Consider the following 21247-nt stretch of genomic DNA (forward strand, 5'->3'; position numbering starts at 1 on the left):
TGGGGTTGTTAACCAATGTCATGAAACAATGTGTGTACTACTGTTTCATGAGAAGCTATTTGTTCTATAAGCCTTCACCTGAAGTACAATTTAAAAAAAAAAAAAACTACAGTGCTTTTCTGTAAGATTTTGTATGTGATTATTACTATTAAGATTATGCAAAATAAATTGCGTTTCATATGCATTCTTACATTTGTTTGTTCATTCATTCAACAGGGTTGTATTACGGGCTGGCTATGTGGTCAAGGGAAACCCTGCTGGAGTAGTGGTTAAGAGCTATGGCTACTAACCAAAAGGTCGGCAGTTCAAATCCCCCAGCCACTCCTTGGAAACCCTGTGGGGCAGTTCTACTCTGTCCTATAGGGTCACTATGAGTTGCAATCAACTAGACAGCAATGGGTTTGGTTTGGTTTTATGTATCAGACAAAGGTCCCTAGGTTTGCACTCAACTGCTAACCTAAATATTGACTGTTGGAACCCAAAGAGCAGTACCAAGGAAGAAAAGGCCTGGCAATCTATTTCCATTAAGATCACAGACCAGAAAACCCCTATGGAGCAGTTCTACTCTGTAACGCATGGGATCGCCATGAGTCAGAATTGACTGGAGGACAACCAACAACAGCAACATATCAAGCACTGGGGTAGGTGCTAAGGTACAACAACAAAGCCCAGAGAGTTCCAGCCTTCTCTGAGTTTATGATTCACAACTATTGTCATGGGTCTCAAATGAAGAAGTTCTGAGGACAGTTCTTGGAGCAGACAGAGGGAACCAGCCTAATCAGGGTAGGGAGACGCCATGGGGAGGTGATGACATGCTGACATATGAAGATTAAGTGGGAATTTGCCAATCTCCCATCCATGGAATTCCTTCTTTGTGCCTTCTCTTCTGTTATTAACTTTTCCCTTACTAGCTTTCTTGAACTTTCCTCATATACTAATAATTTTGTTGTTTTTTTCTGTACCTGTAAACTCTGTCAGGGGACTGAATTATTATTTGACCATTTTGACCTACAGAAGTAGCAATTTCATATGGTTCAACCTAATATTTGTATACTGTACAGGCTAAATGACCCTGGTCTTTCAAAATTATAGTATCCCACTGCAGTCTCTTTAAAATTTATTTCAAGCAATTCATCACAAACTAAAAACATCCCAATTATTTTCTATCAAATACTGCTCTTTCAGATTATCTTTCCCAGCTTATTTTTTACCAAGTTGAATTTTGTTTTTCTCTTGAGTTTATAATTTCATCTGGTGTTGGGGTCACTGGTTCCACATCTATGCTCTTGGGAATACCCCCAGTTCCTTTTGTTAGTTCATTTATTCTTTCTTTCATGTTATTGTTGAGAAATAAACTAGTTCTACGGACTATCAAAATAGAATATCAACTCCTTTCCTGGAAAGAATGAAATCTCTTGAAAAATTGCCTCTATTTCACTGTTATTGAGGGTAAGGCAAGGTTACACCAAAACAGCATGAGCTGGTAAGCTTTTAGTAGTTGTTTTCAAGACTGCCGTTGTCAAATATGTGAACAGAATTGAATTTCACCCATGCCCGCAGACCTGCAGAGAGAATTGTAAACTAAAAAAAGAGGCAGACTAAAATCTTCGCTACAATGAAATTATGATGATTTTTCGCATTGTACAATCACATTGGAAGAGAACTTTTCATATCGATCCGTTTTTCATCTTCCCAGATGTACTGTGGAAAACTTTCCCTTCACTGTTAATCTGGGTTTATCTATGACTAAAATTATAAATACATCCTTGGAACCTCCTCTCTTCTCGTGCTACTTGTCCATGGAACTACTGAAAAAGATAAGGTCTGCCTATAAAAGGACCTTTGGGCGCTATCTGGTCATGTGCAGGACTGGACGGGACGGAACTGCCACAGTGAGTCAGAAACATATGTTCCAGGCTTTGTTTATTAGAAGTTACCCGAATTCTAGTGATTTAGGTCTAACTGAACTTGAATTATTCCAGTCTTTTAAAAAACTGATTTAGCCAAGACTCATTCAAGTTTTTAACTTTATTTAGATGCTGGTAATTTGGACACTCTCAATATTGCTGGGGGCAGTGGCAGGTAAGAAAAATAGCCCTGGGGGTACGGTGGTTAAAGCGCTCAGCTGCTAACTGAAAGGTGGGCGGTTTGAACCCACCAGCTGCTCCGCAGGAAAAAGATATGACGGTCTGCTTCTGTAAAGATCAAAGCCTTGGAAATCCTATGGGGCAGTTCTACTCTGTCCTATCGGGTTGCTATGAGTCAGAATTGACTCCACAGCAAGGGGTTTGCTTTGGTTTTCAGTTTGGGAGAGACTCAGTGCTCAAGGCTTTGAAGAAGGGCTACGACAGGTAAACTCAAGCCACCATGAGGATAAGGAGTAGAGTGAGGAAGAGGACACCGTTAAAGAACACAAGCGCTTGGAATAGAGTTGCTGGAGGAAATCCAGGATGCCCAGTTAAATTTGAGTTTCAGATAAACCATAAATATTTCAGATAAACAACAAATATGGGACACATTTATACTTAAAAAATAATTCTATTTATGTAAAATTCAAATTTAATTGAGCATTTTGTGTTTTCATCTGTTAAAGCAACCCTAGCTTGGAGTCAAGTGCGGGGTTGAACTCTGTCTCTACCATCTACAATTGCATTACCATGAACAAAATTCTCAACTCTTCTGTGTTTCAGTATCTTCATCTGTGAAATTGGGATAATAATACCACCTGTCTCAGAGGGTTGTTATAGGCTTTAGATGAGATGAGTCATGTAAATCATTTTGCCCAGCACCTGGCATTTAGAAAGGTCTCAGTTAATGCAGTCCCCACTACAGTTGCTATTCCTACTCCAACTATTAATCTAGACTTTATCCTCCTTACGAACCCTTCCTTTGAGTTGTTCCTTTATGAGGCAACATTCAAGCCTAGAGTTTTGTCAAACCGTGGGTTGCTGGTTGGTTTGTTTGTGAACAGCTTCTTCATCACGGGAATCCAGAACGCCCCTCAAACATAGGTCAGAGATATAACTGCTCAGCCAGAGTGGAGATAAAAACTTGAGTTTGCATGAAACTTGAGCTCTCCATCCAAAGCCTAAAGCCAGAAGTGGCTAAAAAGTTGTTGAGACCCTCATTCCTTCCATGAGGCCTGGGGACACAAGGACACTCTTTCCTTAGTCACCAATGGCCGGAGGAAGACACCCTAGTTGAAAGACCAAAACAGGTCCTAGCATGAGACTGAGCAAGAGACATGGGGAAAGGCAGCCGTGCATGGTGGAAATGAGGAAAGCAGCCCTGTCTCTAACAAGAACACTGTCTTTTGAAGTTGTTTTGTGGGTGTGTGGATGGGAGGGTGTTTGGGGAAGTGGAGGAAGGAAATTTGCCATAAAATATAATTTAACTAATATTTAGGCAGAGAGATGATTAAATACAGTGTTCTGGTTAAACTAACATCCTTGGAAAACTTCTGGGTGATTGCAGGAAGTGAAGTCTGCTACAACCAACTCGGCTGCTTCACTGATGATAACCCATGGGCAGGAACTCTAAAAAGACCCTTCAAAGTCCTGCCCTGGTCTCCAGAAGATGTCAACACCCGCTTCCTCCTGTTCACCAACGAGAACCAAGACACGTTTCAAGTAAGAGCACACATGGTTTTTAGAACTAAGTTCCCTGGGTTTCATGTCATGAAGAGAACTAAATAGTCGAGGTTTCTAAAGAGAACAAATTAGACAGTGGAATACACACATTTGTAGACTTTTTGGACAGTGAGCTTAAGTATTATTTAATGTAACTTGTTTATAAAAGGTTCACTAACCTGACATTATTCTTGTCTTATCTCCATGATACCATTTATATAGCAAACATATTATTCCAAGTTGAACAACTAAATATTTCATGATGGCTAGAAAGTCACCACTTAGTGATGATTGTGAACAGCTCGGTTGTGTGGGAGGATCCTTACTCAGCAAAATCCCAAATCCTGGCAGTCTTCTCCCACCTCCCACCTCCCTCCATGTACAAATAATTCTATTGCATACCATAAGAAACTTGACATTAAACACTTTTCTCCCCTAAAATAGGTAGTAACTGCAGATTCATCAGTTATCAAGGCCTCCAAATTCCAAAAGAATAGAAAAACCCGCTTTATTATTCACGGATTCAACGACAAGGCAGAAGGAAGCTGGCCGCCTGACATATGCAAGGTGAGACGTGGTAATCTCTTAAGGCAAGAGTGTTTCTGGAGTGATAGTTAACAACTGGTAAGGCACAGACCCTAAACAATTGGGACATGGGCTGGACCCCATAGCACTGGAGGATCCTGTGAGCACTTCTGGGCCTGGGGTTCTCATGGAAGGTCCAGGAGGTGGGGTTAGGGAGGGAACCTGAGCATCAGATTGGTAGGCATGTTTTGGCTCCTGTTGCCGGTGAATAGATTCTGACTCACAGTGACCCTATAGGATGGTAGAACTACCCCATAGGGTTTCCAAGGAGAGGCTGGTGGACTCGAACTGCCAATCTTTTTTGATTAGCAGCTGAGTTCTTAACCACCATGCCACCAGTGGCTCTGAGTAGTCATTATTTAATAACAAGTACAGGGATATTTCAAAATTTTATCAACAGATGCTACCATACTGATGCATATCAGTTCATCATAGGACCTTGTTTTTTCAATAGCTTTTAATTTTCCTGTGAGGAGCTAAGATATCTCATTTTGCCCACACAAGTTCTTTTTTTTTTTTTTCCTTTCTTTTTCTTTTTTTATTGTACTTTAGATGAAGGTTTACAGAATAAACTAGCTTCTCATTAAACAATTAGTACACATATTGTTTTATGACATTGGTTAACAACCCCATTACATGTCAACACTCTCCCTTCTTGACCTTGGGTTCCCTATTACCAGCTTTCCTGTCCCCTCCTGCCTTCTAGTCCTTGCCCCTGGGCTGGTGTGTCCCTTTAGTCTTGTTTTGTTTTATGGGCCTGTCTGATCTCTGGATGAAGGGTGAACCTCAGGAGTGACTTCATTACTGAGCTGAAAGGGTGTCCAGGGGCCATAGTCTCGGGGTTTCTCCAGTCTTTTTCAGGCCAGTAAGTCTGGTCTTTTTTTGTGAGTTAGAATTTTGTTCTACTTTTTTCTCCAGCTCTTTCCGGGACCCTCTATTGTGATCTCGGTCAGAGCAGTCAGTGATGGTAGCCGGACACCATCTAGTTGTACTGGACTCAGTCTTGTGGAGGCCATGGTAGTTGTGGTCCATTAGTCCTTTGGATTAATCTTTTCCTTGTATCTTTAGTTTTCTTCATTCTCCCTTGTTCCCGAAGGGAGGAGACCAGTGGAGTATCTTAGATGGCTGCTCACAGGCTTTTAAGACCTCAGACGCTAATCACCAAAGCAGAATGGAGAACATTTTCTTTATAAACTATGTTATGCCAATTGAGCTACATGTTCCCTGACACCATGGTCCCCACAGCACTCAGCCCAGCAATTCAGTTCCTCAGGGAGTTTGGATGTGTCTTTGGACATGCTGTCAGAAGGGATCAGTCCCTGGAGAAGGACATCATGCTTGGTAAAGTACAGGGTCAGCAAAAAAGAGGAAGACCCTCGATGAGATGGATTGACACAGTGGCTGCAACAATGAGCTCAAGCATAACAACAGCTGTGAGCATGGTGCAGGACTGGGCAGTGTGTCGTTCTGTGGTGCACAGGGTCACTATGAGTCGGAACCAACTTGACGGCGCCTAAAAACAACTAACTACAAATGGAGCATCCATTTCATTGCTTTGTACAAGCTGGCCCACACTCGTTCTTGTCCTTTGATTTTCACTTGTTAAATCTTTGATCTCCTGTGGTAGTGGTATCTAGGAAAACTGGATAGGTTTTCATTTCTGACTTCTCTTGTTTTAACGTTTACTGGAACCAACGATTCATTTTCTTTCATTTGCTTTTGGCTGTGCCACATTTTATGCAATTTTTCATGAATCAAATTTCTATGCCTGTGTTGCAGTGCAAATCTGAAGAATCCAATTCCCACTGTAGCCAAACCTCCAGTTTGGAGTCAATGTTAAACATGGCCCTGTGATAATGAAGAACTAAAAGATAGAAAATCAAATAGAATAATTTTTTCTAGTTGCTGCCAGTGTTTGAAGAACATTATGGATTCATTTATTCATGTATTTATTCATTTATTCATTTATTCGCAGTCCTTTTTTCAGAGGTCTCAAAAAAAAAGACACAAATGTCATCCTCAACCCATTTCATTTCAGGCCTGTCTACAACTCAAGTCAAAAGCTGAACTGAGTCAACTCCAGAGTGTATCCATTGATCCAGAAGATAAATGAAATAAACAGGCTAGAGTCCCTTCACTTCACAAGTGTAGAAATAGAGTAAAACAATGATCTGCCTTCAAAAATAATTTAAAGCTGAGAATTATTGGGGATACAGGAATATAATTCTATACAACAGTGAAGAAAAAATACTAAGTGATTCATAGCTCAAAAGAATATAGATTTTTAGATATTTATACACAATTTATTTCCAAGGCCCCAGAAGCAGACATGTTTTTCTTTCATTTAATTTGATTTTGACAACACTGTTGCATTATGATAGAGAAGCAAGTGTATTAAACTAGGATGTTAAAGATCCCAGATTCCAGCCTTGACTTTATCATGAGCTAACCATAACGTTAGCAAATTATTTCCCCTCTTTGGATTTTTCTATCCGTACAATGAGGGAGTTGAAGATGACTTCTAATATTGCTTTATTTTTCTCAAATTCTTTTTGGAACAAAGTGGAGGTATGTATAAACACACACTCAAACAAACAAAATTCCTGCCAGATCTAACATTTCTGTAACTGTAATTGATCCCCATCATAGAAGACTTCCAGTGGGTATCTAGTAGTTATGTTTTTATGTGAAATAAGTCTTCAATGATGTACAGTAAAGCATCTTCATCCAAAAACTTTGATTAGTCTTTTCATCATGGAAAAACTTACCCACTAACATTCAATATACTGAGCTAAAGGGTCCTAACAAATCTTTCATTCATTCATTCAATAGATATTTATTGATCACCTATTATGTGCCAGGAACAGTCTGGGCACTGAGAATACAGCCATTGAACAAAACACGCAATGTCCTTGGGTACATTCTAGTGTAAGACAATATAGTCTTAATGACATTTCTAAGGATCTAACGAGACAGCTACAGTGCCACATTTTATGAGATTTTTCATGAATCAAATTTCTATGCCTGTGTTGCAGTGGAAATCTGAAGAATCCAATTCCTGCTGTAGCCAAACCTCCAGTTTGGAGTCAATGTTAAACATCAGGAGTAATTTCATATCCATAACAGACTAAAGACTTTGTTCATTGCTTTGGGATTAAAAGCGAGCATGATATGGTGGAAATTTATCCTAGTCCTCAAATGTGCAAATTAGTAATTAACAAAGACCCTGCATTGTTTACCTATTTAGTTGTGTCTCTTCCAACAGAACATGTTTCGGGTAGAAAGCGTGAACTGCATCTGTGTGGACTGGGAAAAGGGGTCTCACACCGGATACACACAGGCTACGCAAAACATCCGGATTGTGGGGGCAGAAGTGGCATATTTTGTTGAAGTTCTTCAGGTAACTGCCGCCAGGTTATATAAGAGCCTATACATCTTGCTCTCTGAATTCTGTTTTTTTGTTTTGTTTTTTTAAATGCTGTAGGTTTACTAATTGGTAAAGACGTTTCTCGCTTGAGATTTGGCTTTCCCTTGGTTGGAAAGAAAAATGCAAAACATCTAGATTTGGACCTCATCAATAAATCTACTTAAGTCAATAAACTAGTTTGTTTGTTTTTTAGGTAAATTTTGCCATGCAGCCAGGTAGGTTGTTTTTGCTTAATTCCCCCAGTATTTGTTTAATTTTACTAGTTGCCAAACCAAGTTGACATGACAGTGTCAACCTCAAGATTAAACTAGTTTTTTTTTTTTTTTGGTTTTGTTTTTTTAAGAGAAGCACAATGATAACAAGATAACCTGACTTGGTAACCAAAAAATATAGGACAATTAAACTTGTATGTACTGAAGTAATTGCTTTCATTATTATTTTCTAATCCAAATTCTTGTTGCATCATCTCTGGGTAACAGTTCTTCATACTGACCATACCTATTAAGGATCCTCTCAATATTGTAAAATGAAAAAATAAAGCCCCACTGGCAATTGTTCAAAAGTTAGACCCATTTCCTTTTCTTCAATTGTAATTTTGAAAAAAATCCATGAGAAGCAGTTGCTTTGAGGAGGCAGTATGTCTTTTTAAGTTTTCAGAGGTTTCCCTTCTGTACCCATCTTTAATCCTGCAATACTTGAAAACATTCTGAAGAGATTTCCTTTCCAACAGTCGACTTTTGGGTACTCGCCTTCCAATGTCCACATCATTGGCCACAGCCTGGGTGCCCATGCTGCTGGGGAGGCCGGAAGAAGGCTGAAAGGCACCATTGGACGAATCACAGGTTGGTCAAAACAGTGAAAGCTGCAACATTAGAGTAAATGTAGCTCAAATGGGTCTAAAAGGAAATACAGGAGGGAAATTTGGTGCAGCCCTGCTTTTCACCTGAGGAGACAGACTTGCACATTTTCCAAACTGGATCAGAAATCAATGGTTCTGAGGTCTTGGGAATTTTTTATTGATACAGATCTTTGGTCTACAGAGCCCTATTTAATACATAAATACTGCATGTGACTAAAATACGAATTAAGAATATCTGCAGGCCTCATTCATACCTATTTTTCCTTCAGCAGGCATTCACAAAGCACAAGTTTCATGGTGTAATTTAAATAGAATTAATACTGAAGACTTCAAAATTGTTTAATTAATTATATTCTACTTCAGTAGAAGTTGCTAATTAGCCCAAACTTAGTCAATTATCCAAAGTTGTATGTGTGTGTTGGGGTGGAGGAGAGGCGATGGTCAGGTGGTCAGGTTTCCCTGGCCTGCCAGTTCTTCCTGCTACTAATTAGATAAAAATATTATTTTAAAAACCTCAGACTGGATGCATTGGGCCAGTGGGATCACATGTTGGATACCTAGGTCCTAAAACAACGCTATAATCTTAAGAGAAAGAGGTGAGTATTTTAGGGAACAACCACTTGCCTCCTCTATCTTCTGTCTCTGAGCTCCTGATTCTCGAAAATACATAGATGCATGCACATACACGTACATACATACTAGGATAAGTTCGTTGCGTTTGGATTGGTGCGGGCATCTGGAATGTCTAGCGATTCATTTACACAAAATGTTCTTTCCTATACTCTGTAAGTGTTTACAACAGCCTGCTCATCCAGGTGCTAAGTGAGCCTGTGGTCACAGCAACTGTGACAACCAAGGTCCTCTCCTTCATGGAAGTTTATAGTCTAGTGGGGACTATTCTAGTCTGGACAGCTTTTAGGGGTCCAATATCTCCTGAAGTCTGGGGTTTTCCCCATGACTGCAGCCAGTGATGGCATTGTCCCCAGTGACTAAACATCCATTAGTAGAGGCAAATTCCATGGTTTGGGGAAAAGTCACTTTAATGCAAATAGCAAACTAAAAGCAGATTTTTCTTCAAAAAATAGTAAGGTAAGGAAGAACTATGGAGCTCTGGTGGCGAAGTGGTTAAGCACTCAGTTGCTAACCAAAAGGTCTGTGGTTCCAACCCACCAGCCACTCCTTGGGAGAAAGATGTGGCAGTCTGCTTCCATAAAGATCACAGCCTTGGAAACCCTATGGGGCAGTTCTACTCTGTCCTATAGGGTCACTAGAAGTCGAAATCAACTAGATGGCAATGGGTAAGGAAGAATTAGCATATCTCTTCCCATGGATAACTCACAATTACAGCCAGTGTTTGCCCTCATATCTGTAACTACTGAGGAAAGGTGAGTGTGCATAAATACGGATGGATGTTAACATGACACATCCCTTTTGCTTTAGGATTGGATCCAGCTGAACCTTACTTTCAGGGAACACCGGAATTAGTCCGATTGGATCCCAGTGATGCCATGTTTGTGGATGCAATCCACACTGATGCTGCCCCCCTTATCCCCAACTTGGGTGAGCTCCTCAACTTGTCTTCTCAGAGTGATCAGCTGCTCATCAATTTAATTTTATATATTAACATCAATCTTCCCTTATTTTAAAATTCCACAGGGTTTGGAATGAGCCAAACTGTGGGCCACCTAGATTTCTTTCCAAATGGAGGATTAGAAATGCCCGGATGCAAGAAGAACGCTATGTTTCAGATTATTGACATAGACTCGATCTTGCAAGGTAAAACCATTATGTGTATAAAGAGATGTCCTAGGGGAAAGTTTCTGTTTTGTTTTGCCAAAATCGTTAAATATCTCGGTATTTTACAGGTCTCACATTTTATATAACAAAGGACTTTTAATTGTATTCCCGAGATACTTAGCATTCTGTGAGGTTTTTAATTGGAGAAAGAGGGCATAAGGAGATCATTGGAAGGAAAATGTATTTGCAGTCAAATTTCCATGGTTCTTATTCAGGGAATATATTCCTAAATTACACTTAGATATCTATATAGACCAATCTTTCCCTTCTAAAGTTATTTTCCCATTTCCTTTAACTATGACATAACTATTATAATCTTAAATGGTTCTTATTGATTTATGATTGCATTTTGATTCATAGATACACTTCATCAATAATTTCTATCTGTGACCTCCATGAATTGATACTGATTAGAGAAAAGTCAGGAAAACTACAATGTCACTGATGTGTAATCATGTCTAATTTCAAAGGAATTTCTGGCTCTTTGGCCTGTAATCACTTAAGAAGCTTCCGGTATTATTCTGACAGCATTCTCAACCCTGATGGTTTTGCTGGATTCTCTTGTTCTTCTTACAGTAGTTTCACCGAAGTAAGTACACTGTACCTTCCACCCAAGAACATAGTGACTGTCACTTCTCAGGCCTGGTATGGCTCTCTGTACCCAGCATGCATTCAACAAACGTTACTCAGTCGCTGCCAAATTACTTATACTTTTAATCATATGTACACATTAATAGTGATAAAGCATTAGGGAATTTGAGATGAAGTGGGCTTGAAAATGGAAATGCCCCAGGTCTATCTTATTCTCTATCACTGCTGTTTTTATCAGATAAAATTTCAAACTTGTTTTGAAAGTAGTTCTAAATGAGAGACAGTCTAGGGAAACCTGAGCTATGTCTACAGGCTGTTAATGAAACTGTAAAAATTTTCTTAAATGCTGACCTTTAAAAACTATATGATTATAGGTATATAAATATGTAATCTATGTAATCTCATACTTGCCAAGATATTTTTTGAGTTTTCATCTTCTTTGATATTCTCTAGATAGCTAGGTTAAGATTCTTAAGTGTGATCTTGAGTATGACATCTATTGCCTGTTGTTTATTGAACTGGCTTTTTACTATAAATTTTATCAAATTAAAATTTGTAACCTATGCAATTTAATAAGAAAAATTTTAAGTAATGTGCCAAATGCTGTCATAATTACCCAGAAGATACACCTCCTTGATTAAAGAGAGGAGGTGAATCCTGGTTTCATCCTTAAATAGCTGAGTGACTTTGGGCAAAATACTTAATTTCTCTTAGACACTATTGTCATTTGTAAATATAAATAATAATTGTATGATTCCATAGATTTGGTCAGAAGATTTAATGAGATGACATATGTTAATTGTTTAGCTTAGAGCCTAAAATATAATAATTAGTATTCTGCAAATGTTGACTATTATTGGGGCTGCATATTTTATTCACATTACAGCTTGCATATATAATAAGAATGAACCTCCCCTTTCTTTGATTTAAATTTATTTTTATCTTTTTCCCAAGTTCTTGTCCTCTAGTTAATGGGGAAAACAAACTAACAAAAATAGCCTTAGGTCGCATCCAGTTGAAACTTAGTCTGATTCAAGTACATGAACAGTCCTTTTAGGTAATGCTCGGTCGCTTTTATAAGAAAAAAATTTCAGTCTTGCAGATCTCTCAGCCTTTGAACCCCCTGAACAGCTTTTCTCCAATTTTGTATCGAGGCAAGGTGATCATAATAGTGGTGGTCAGTGTGTGTGTTTGGCAGAGGGGGAGATTTGGGGGCCTATGGGTGCAGGGTCATCTGGCTGCATCGAACTCTGGTCAATATCCTTGTCTGCCTTATTGATGGGAGCACTGCTGGCATTTGCAGATGAAGTCTGGGGCTTGTCTGTTCTTCTAGCCCAGGCAGTGCCCTCAGAGAACTTTGGCTATTTCTCCCTTGCTGGATGCAGATCCCTGAGATTCTGCCAAGTCCATTATCTGGTCCATTGATCCTGGAGTCCACCCCTTGCCTCTATGGTGGAGTAGTAGCAGCCTAGCCAATCCATAGTAGGAATTGGGATGCTTTCCTCCACACTCTGTTGCTCCTGCTTCCTCTCTTTTCCCCACAATTCCTTGACCTAGAAAGAGTGGACAATCTCCTATGTTATACTCCTCTTTGCCAGACTCCAACCTCCTGTCTAAGCCTGCATGGCCCTCGGGGGCATTTTTTTCTCCACATTGGGAGAATTCTGGTATCTGAGTCGTGTTTTGATTTACTAAATAGGAGCTAAAGGAATTGAGAAAAGCCTGACTTTTGAGCCTCTTGCCTTCCTACTGGATCCTGTTTTGCCATGTGAGGAGCTCATTATCACCTCCTGGTCTTTCTCTTTGCAAGCCTTCTAAAAGAAATTCTTACCACCTTGCAGGCAGATGGAAATCTTGGGCCAACTGGGGCAATTTAGACACAAGAGAGAAAATATAAATCCTCCTGAGTGTGATTTTTATATTCTTGTTGATATTGTGTTATTTAACAGTGAAATTACTGATTTTTTTTATTGTGAATAATCCATTTTCATAAGATGCATTTTAACTTTTACTGAGACACTACTAAAAACTATCAGAACAGAATCTGCTTTAGAATATTTGAATTGCAGCAACATGTGGAAAGAAGAATGTGCACTATTAAAGGAAAGAGCATCCTCATTCATCATACGTTTATTTTCACTAGAACAAGTGCTTCCCCTGTTCAAGCGAAGGCTGCCCACAGATGGGTCATTATGCTGATAATTTTCCTGGGAAAACCAATGGAGTGGGTCGGCTATTTTATCTAAACACTGGTGAAGCCAGTAATTTTGCCCGTAAGTTTCTATTTTACTTACCTTCAATTCTTAATGCTATGTATTTTGTCATATCTATTGAAAATGGGTAAAATTGCTTTTCTATACAAAAGCTTTAACCCCTCTCCAAAGTGAAGAAAATGTTCAGATACAGTGCTCAAGAGGATTATGGCTAGTTTAGGTGGCAGGACAGATTTGGGCTTGAACTATCAATGATACAATAAAGTGCTTCCCCTGAGCATTGTGCTCTTTTAAGATGTATCTATATGGGTTCAAATTGACAATAGCAACTCAAAAAATTAGATAGGAAACTGAGAGAACAATGAGTTTATGTTAATGGGGGAGGATCAACTTGGAAAAAGAAGGTGAGAATGGTACAACTCGAAGAATGTAATCGATGTCACTGAGTTGTACATGTAAAAATTGTTGAACTGGTGTATGTTCTGCTGTGTATATTCTCAACAACAACAACAAGAATAAAATAATTTATTTAAAAAAATAATAATAAATTGATTCACCTTTGATTCTGGTGCTGAATTCAGGAGTCTTTCTCTACTCCAACCTCTTCATATTCAGTCAAGTTTCACTAAGTAAAGTGCTGAGGTTTAGTACAAGCAGAAAGAGTAATGCAAGAGAGAGATGGCAGAGGTTGTGGAAATGGAAAGGCATTGACAGATTGGAGAGATTTTTAGGGTTGTAGACTCCTTGGAAGATGAGGGTGGTGAGGGATGGAGGACAGGCTCCAGGTTTCTTTTCTGCGTAACAGAAGAAGAAAACTACGTGGATGGGAGTCAATGACATAGCAGCATTCCAAAAACTAAAGACAAATTTTATCTCGAAATGGCAAAACTGGGAGTTCGCTATTGACTAGCAGCAAAGGAACTCTGTTTCAGTTACCAGAAAGTAATACATTTCCAATGGCTGTGGAAATTTGAGTTACAGAATAATTTTAAATGATGATAGACTATCTAGACAAAAAAAGACAGCACTCTAAAATTTTGTGATCTTTGAAAAGGAAGTAAACTGATAAACTTTTTAACTTTTTAACATTAGTTCTTATAACATTTAAGAATAAACTGTTAGATTAAAAACTTGAGAGTAAAATGGATTGCTTTTCAGTCCCTTGATTTGAAAAAAAAATCTATTGACTTTGGAAAGATTTGTCACCCTCTCAATGCCAGTCTCCTGAACATTTGGATAAAGGAATGTCTACGAAGAATTATCAACACCACATATAAATTACTCAAAATTGTACAATAGTAAAATCCAAATTAGCCTATTCTCAGTGAATCTTCTTTACAAGCTGACTTTTATGATTTTTTGTTTCATGCAGGTTGGAGGTACAAGGTAACTGTCACACTGTCAGGAGCTAAGGTTTCAGGAAAAATGCTAGTTTCTTTGTTTGGGGATAAAGGAAACTCTAATCAGTATGAAATTTTCCAGTAAGTGAAATATTACTCTAAATTTCTAAAATGTTGGAATAATTCTCATGTATAATGTTTTTTATCTATGTTATAGTTTATTCACTATATATAAATGAGTTTAGTAATGCCATATATAATTAAAAAGAAGAGTGTTTCACACCTTACCTTAATACATTTCAGAATTCTGTTTTGAAATGTTTGTCTTTGCTACTTTCTGAGAAAACCATTGATGTTGACCTTGATGTCTGACATCTGATATACAATCACTAAAGAATTATGCTGGCCACAAAACAGCTGGGAAAAGATGATATAGTGACGTCATTATTTATGAAATTGTGGGGAAATTATGACTAAAACATGTTTAAGTAAGGATGACTTTAAAGTAAGATGAGGCGTGAATGGCAAATGAACTGCACTGAGTTAGCATACGTATCTGCACCTGTTTAATACATTAAAATGACAGATACAATATCAATTATCTCAGCTAGCTATACATTGTAAGCTGGTTTTCATAACATATATATGTATATATATATTTATATTTGTATATATATATATTCATGTATGTTTTTGTTAACTTTTAACTCCCAGGGGCTCTCTCCAACCAGGCAATTCTTATTCCAATGCAATTGACTCAAATGTGAATGTTGGAAAAGTGCAGAAGGTTAACTTTATTTGGTATAACAATGATAGCAGCTCAACTCTACTGGGAGCATCCAGTGTTGTGGTGGAAAGAAACGATGGAACTGTGTAAGTATATGTACTAAAACTCCAAAGGGATTTGTAGTATTGAGTCAATTTGTAATTTTATTCCTACTCAAAGTCTACCTTATGTTAAACCTCTTATAGTGACTCTCCAACAAACCAGTCACATGTGCTTCGTTTTGTTTCTTTAGAGGAAAATGTAGAACTTCAGCAAAACAACCTTGATAGATTTGTAGATAAGTGTTGTGTTATCTGGTACAAATGAAGTATTAGAATGAGAATCTAATTTCATAATCCTAGATGATTTCATTTGGTAGCTCCACCTTGTGCTATCCGTGTGCTTAATGTGTGCTAATGGCTGACCAGCATCTCCCCCAAACTTCTTGGGTTCACCAAATTAACACTTATATTATCAGGAAAAAACTTAACTTCAAAAGATAGAAAGAGACTGTTCTGTATCACTGGCCCCCTGAATGAAGTCAGAGGTCCAGGAAATCAGCCTTAGGTAGTAACCAAGACTGGGGTGTGTATGAGCCAAAGGATGTCTACCATGGTAAACCACCAGAAAAGGTGAACTGATGATGATAATAAAAATACCAATATTAGCACAAGTGTTTTCAGTCTTAAGTTAAATTCTGAGGCACAGTGCTACGCTTCTGTCATCACATCATTCAGTTCTCAGAAAACCCTAATGATGGGACTTTTGCTTCCTGCAAAAATGGAGAAACAGAGACCAGATTTACCTTCCCAACTGAAACAACAAAAAATTCAGACAAAATATATGAAGCAACAGTTTTCAAGACACTCGGCATTAGGTAAAAAAATGACGGTGATCCCTGAGAGGCAAGAAACAAGCAAGCTGAGCCTTACGATTGCCTCAGCTTACTGCCTTGAGACAATTTCCAGGATGTGGCACAGGGAGAAGTTCAGGCAGAGTCCAGTGGACTGCCTGAGTTGAGGAGACAGAGCTGTGAATCCAGAAAACCAGGGCGACTAGATTTTACAAGACAGAGAACCAGAGAGGAGAGAGCTGCACAGAGGGAAAACACGAGAGATCTGCAAAGCCCTCTTGAATGTTCAGCAGTATACTGATCAGCACATGTGTGTGAGGAAACTGCTCAAGGTCAGTGAAATAGCCATCTGAAAGGATTAGAGGCAAGCGTGCCAAGTACTCTTGCAGGGCTGGGAATAGTGCCTATTTCCACCAACCAGACTGGAAAAATGCGTAATCCAAGAGGCACTGGGTAGAGTATTTAGGAAGGTCTCGCCCCAGTAGTGGGGAATAATTAGCCTAGACTGAGGAAGACCTGAAAGGGTCAAACTGTTTCCAAATAACTGCATCTGAGAACAAAATTCAAGAAGATTTGTAGGTACAGGTATACAAAATTATCCAGCAGACAACAAGGTAAAATTCACCATATCTGAAATTCAATCAAAGATTCTCAGATATGCAAAGAATCAGGACAGCGCAACCTATAATGAGGAAAACAATCAATCAACTGAGACCAAACCAGAACTGACACAGATGTTAGAATACTAAATAATTATTATACCTGTATTACATTTGTCCAAAAAGATCAGTAGAGACATGGAATATATAACAAAGACCCAAATTGTAGTTCTAGAGATGAAAACTACAATATGTGAGATGAAAAAATGCACTGGATACAATTAAAAGGAGACTGAACATTGAAGAAGAAAAGATTAGTGAACTTGAAGAAATAATAACAGGAACTATCCGAAATTCAGAGCAAGGAGATGGTATCATTTTTAAAATAAAAAGAGCATCAGTGAGTTGTGAGACTTCAAGCAACCTAATATGTTTGTCATTGGTGTCCCCAGTGGAGGAAGGGCAGAAAAATATATTTGAAGATACAATAGCCCCAAATATTTCAAACTTGATGAAAATGATAAGGCCACAGATCCAAGAAAAATGGAGAAAACAACACCAATACACATCAAAATCAGATTGCTCAAAACTACTAACAAAGAGAAAATCTTAAAAGCAGACAGAAAAAGACATTACATACTGAAGAACAAAGATAAAAATATAGCAGGTTTCTTGTCTGAAACAATACAAGTGAGAAGAAAGTGGTACAACATTTTCAAAAGTGCTGAAGGGAAAAAGACTATTAACCTAGAATTCTATACCCACAAAAATAACTTTGAAAGATGAAGATTAAATAAAGAATTTTCAAATATACAAAAGCTACAAGAATTCATCACCAGCAAATCAGCACTATAAGAGAGGTTAAAGGAAGGTCTTCAGACAGAAGGAAAATGATACTGGTTGGAAATGGATCTACAGAAAGAAATTAAGAGCGCTGGAAATGATAACAACATTGGTAAATACATAAGATTTTTAAAATATTATTAAGTCTCATTAAAAGATAATTGACAGTTTAACAAATAATGTCAATATTTTGGGGATTTATAACTTGTATAAGTAAAATGTATGACAACAGTACTATAAAGGGTGTTGTTGTTGTGTGCCATCAAGTTGATTCCAACTCATAGTGATCCTGTAGGACAGACTAGAACTTCCCCCGTTGGGTTTCTAACGCCATAATCTTTCTTCTGCAGAGTGGCTGGTGGTTCGAACTGCCAACCTTTTGGTCAGCAGCCAAGAGCTGAACCATTTAACCAGTGCTCCTTACTGTAAAGGGTAGAAGAGGACAAATGGAAATATACTATTGAAGGTTCTTATACCATATGTGAATTGGTATAATACCACTTGAAGTTATAATGTGAAAAGTTAAAAACATATACTATAAACTCTAAAGTAACCACTAAAATAACAAAACAAAGAAATATAGCTAATAAGCCAACAAAGGAAATAAAATGGAATCATAAAAAATAATCGGTTAATCCAAAATGAGGCATAAAAAGAGGAAAACGGGAACAAAGACACAGGGGGAGAATAAAAAAACAAACAGGACTTCCGGGCAACATGGCGCTATAGATAGTAGCACCATGCCGTCCCTCCACAGCAAAGACCCGAAAAACTAAGTCAAACAGAGACAAACGTCAGTCCTGAAACCCTAAACATCAAATGAAGAGATAAAGAACTCAGCCAAGCACCAAATGGAAAAAGAAACTGACAGAGAACAGAGAGCAAGGAGAGATATGTGCAGAGGTCCCCATCAGCTTATGCAGCACAGATTTGCCATCTAGGACTCCAGTCAGAGATCAACGAATAGGGAGTACGGGAAAGAAGCTTCACGGAGTTCCCAGCAGGAGAAAGAACAACCGGTAACCAGCGATATATGTTTTCTCACCGCCTACTCTTCTTCACACCCGCTCGGCCTCCTCTGCTCCCTGCAGCCACAGTCTCTTGGCCAGGAGGCACCAGCATCAGCCTTATGCTACTTGGACACCACCCACCCACACTGGCCAGCTCCCTGAGTGCCATTTGTTTGTTGAAGGATGAAAAGCTGACCACCCAAGAAGCTCAACAAACCCTGTATAGGATAGACTCGAAAAGAAAATCACCAAAGCATATCATAATCACACTTGCTAAAACCAAAGACAAAGGATCCTGAGAGCAGCTTGAGAAAAGCAAAAAAGTCACATACAGAGGACAAACAGTAAGACTAAGCTCAGATTATTCAGCAGAAACCATGCAGGCAAGAAGGCAATGGGATGACATATATAAAACCTTGAAAGAAAAGAATTGCCGGCCAAGAATAATATATCCTGCAAAACTCTCATTCAAATATGATGGTGAAATTAGACATTTCCAGATAAACAGAAATAAAGGGACTATGTAAAAACCAAACCAAACTTACAAGAATTATTAAACGGAGTCCTTCAGTCTGAGAACAAACAACATCAGACCACAGGCTGAATCTAGGACGCAGGATTGTATCACCCAGATACCAACCTAGGAAATGAACTCTCAAGGACTATAAAAAAAACAAAATAATTACAACAGGGAACCAGAGAGGTTAATCTGTAAATGACAACATCAGAACAATAAAAGAGGGAATAAATGGTGTAGGTATAGAACTTTCTAATGAAGAGATGGCAAGGTGACACCAAGTAATAATAGACTGGTTCAAACCTAGGAAGATAAGGGTAGATTTCAAGGTAACCACAAAGAAAGTCAACAAACCTACTCATCTAAATAAAGAAGAAAAACACAAAGTCTCAGTAAAAACAAAATCTTCAAAAACAAAAGAAATGAAAACAAAATCCACAAACAAAAGGAATTCAGCACAGGAGAGTAAGAGGAACAAATAAAATGTCAGAACCACAAAAAAGCACTACAAACAACAGCAATAAACTCACACCTATCAATAATTACACAAACATAAATGGCCTAAATGCACCCACGTAAAGAGACAGAGTGACAGAATGGATTAAAAAAAACAGGATCCAACAACATGCTGTCTACAAGACACACACCTTAGAAACAAAGATGTAAATTTATTAAAAATCGAAGGATGGGAAAAAATACATCAAGCAAACAGCTACCAAAAAAGAGCAGGAGTGGCAATACTAATCTCAGATAAAATAGAATTTAAAACAAAATCCACCATAAAAGACAAAGAAGGACACTATATAGTGATTAAAGGGATCATCCATTATGAAAACATAACCATTATAAACATCTACGTGCCCAATGACAGGGCTCCAAAATAGATAAAACAAACTCTAACAGCACTGAAAAGAGAAATTGACAGTTCTACAAAAATAGTAGGAGACTTCAATACACTGTTCTCGCTAAAGAACAGAACATCTAGAAAGAAATTCAACAAAGATACAGAAGACCTAAAGGGCACAATCAGCCAACTTGACCTCATAGACATATATAGAACACTCCACTCAAGAGCTGCAAAGTACACATTCTTTTCCAATGCACATGGAACATTCTCCAGAATAGACCATGTCTTAGGCCACAGAGCAACCCTCAACAAAATCCAAAACATTGAGACAGTGCAAAGTATCTTGTCTGACAACAATGCCACCAAGGTAGAAATTAACAACAGGAAGAGCAAGGAAAAAAATCAGTTACATGGAAACTGAATAACACTCTGCTTACAAACCACAAGGTAATAGAAGAAATCAGAGATGGTATCAGAAAATTTCTAGAATCAAATGAGAATGAAAACACATCATACCAAAACCTTTGGGACATAGAAAAGGCAGTCCTCAGAGGACAATTTATAGCAATAGATGCACACATCAAGAAAGAAGAAAGGAACAAAATCAGAACATTAACTACGGAACTTGAACAAATAGAAAGAGAACAGCAAAAAAAAAAAAAAGCCGACAGCCACCAGAAGAAAGGAAATAATGGAGATTAGAGCAGAAATAAATGGACTAGAGAATAGAAAAACAATAAAAAGAATCAACAAAAGTAAAAGTTAGTTCTTTGAAAGGATTAACAAAATCAACAAACCACTGGCCAAACTGACAAAAGAAAAACAGGAGAGGACACAAATAACCCAAATAAGAAATGAAATGGGGGACATTACAACAGACCCAATTGAAATAAAAAGGATCATAACAGAGTATTATGAAAAACTACACTCCAACAAATTTGAAAACCTAGATGAAATGGATAAATTTCTAGAAACATACTACCTACCCAAACTAACACAAAGTGATGTTAAAAATCTAAACAGACCCATAACAAAAGGAGATTGAATAGGTAATTAAAAAAAAAAAGACTCCCAACAAAAAAAAAGCCTTGGCCCAGATGACTTCACTGGAGAATTCTACCAAACATTCAGAAAAGAGCTTATACCAGTACTACTCAAACTATTTCAGAATATAAAAAAGGAAGCGACACTTTTGAGTTCATTCTATGAAGCCAGCATAACCCTGATACCAAAACCAGGCAAAGAAACCACAAAAAAAGAAAATTACAGACAAATATCTCTCATGAATATAGATGCAAAACTTCTCAACAAAATTCTAGCCAATAGAATTCAGCATCATATCAAAAAAATAATACACCACGACCAAGTAGG

At 38.1% G+C, this 21247-nt stretch overlaps 2 protein-coding genes across 2 annotated transcripts in view; both read left to right on the forward strand.

The window, feature by feature from the left end:
- The first annotated feature begins 2036 nt into the window (after positions 1 to 2036).
- PNLIP (pancreatic lipase) lies at positions 2037 to 15318 on the forward strand. The gene is made up of 11 exons (XM_004374956.1): positions 2037 to 2082; positions 3475 to 3629; positions 4074 to 4196; positions 7480 to 7614; positions 8372 to 8483; positions 9941 to 10060; positions 10157 to 10276; positions 10768 to 10886; positions 13032 to 13161; positions 14474 to 14582; positions 15156 to 15318. The coding sequence occupies exons 1-11, from the start codon at positions 2037 to 2039 to the stop codon at positions 15316 to 15318; spliced, it is 1332 nt and encodes a 443-aa protein (XP_004375013.1).
- A 492-nt stretch (positions 15319 to 15810) lies between these two features.
- LOC101348761 (inactive pancreatic lipase-related protein 1) overlaps positions 15811 to 21247 on the forward strand; it is a 36615-nt gene continuing 31178 nt past the window's right edge. The window contains 1 exon segment of the mRNA XM_012555104.1: positions 15811 to 15822. Within this exon segment, the coding sequence (XP_012410558.1) occupies positions 15811 to 15822 (12 nt within the window).

The sequence above is a fragment of the Trichechus manatus genome, unplaced genomic scaffold (genome assembly GCF_000243295.1).
Source record: "Trichechus manatus latirostris isolate Lorelei unplaced genomic scaffold, TriManLat1.0 scaffold00031, whole genome shotgun sequence".
Lineage (NCBI taxonomy): Eukaryota > Metazoa > Chordata > Mammalia > Sirenia > Trichechidae > Trichechus > Trichechus manatus.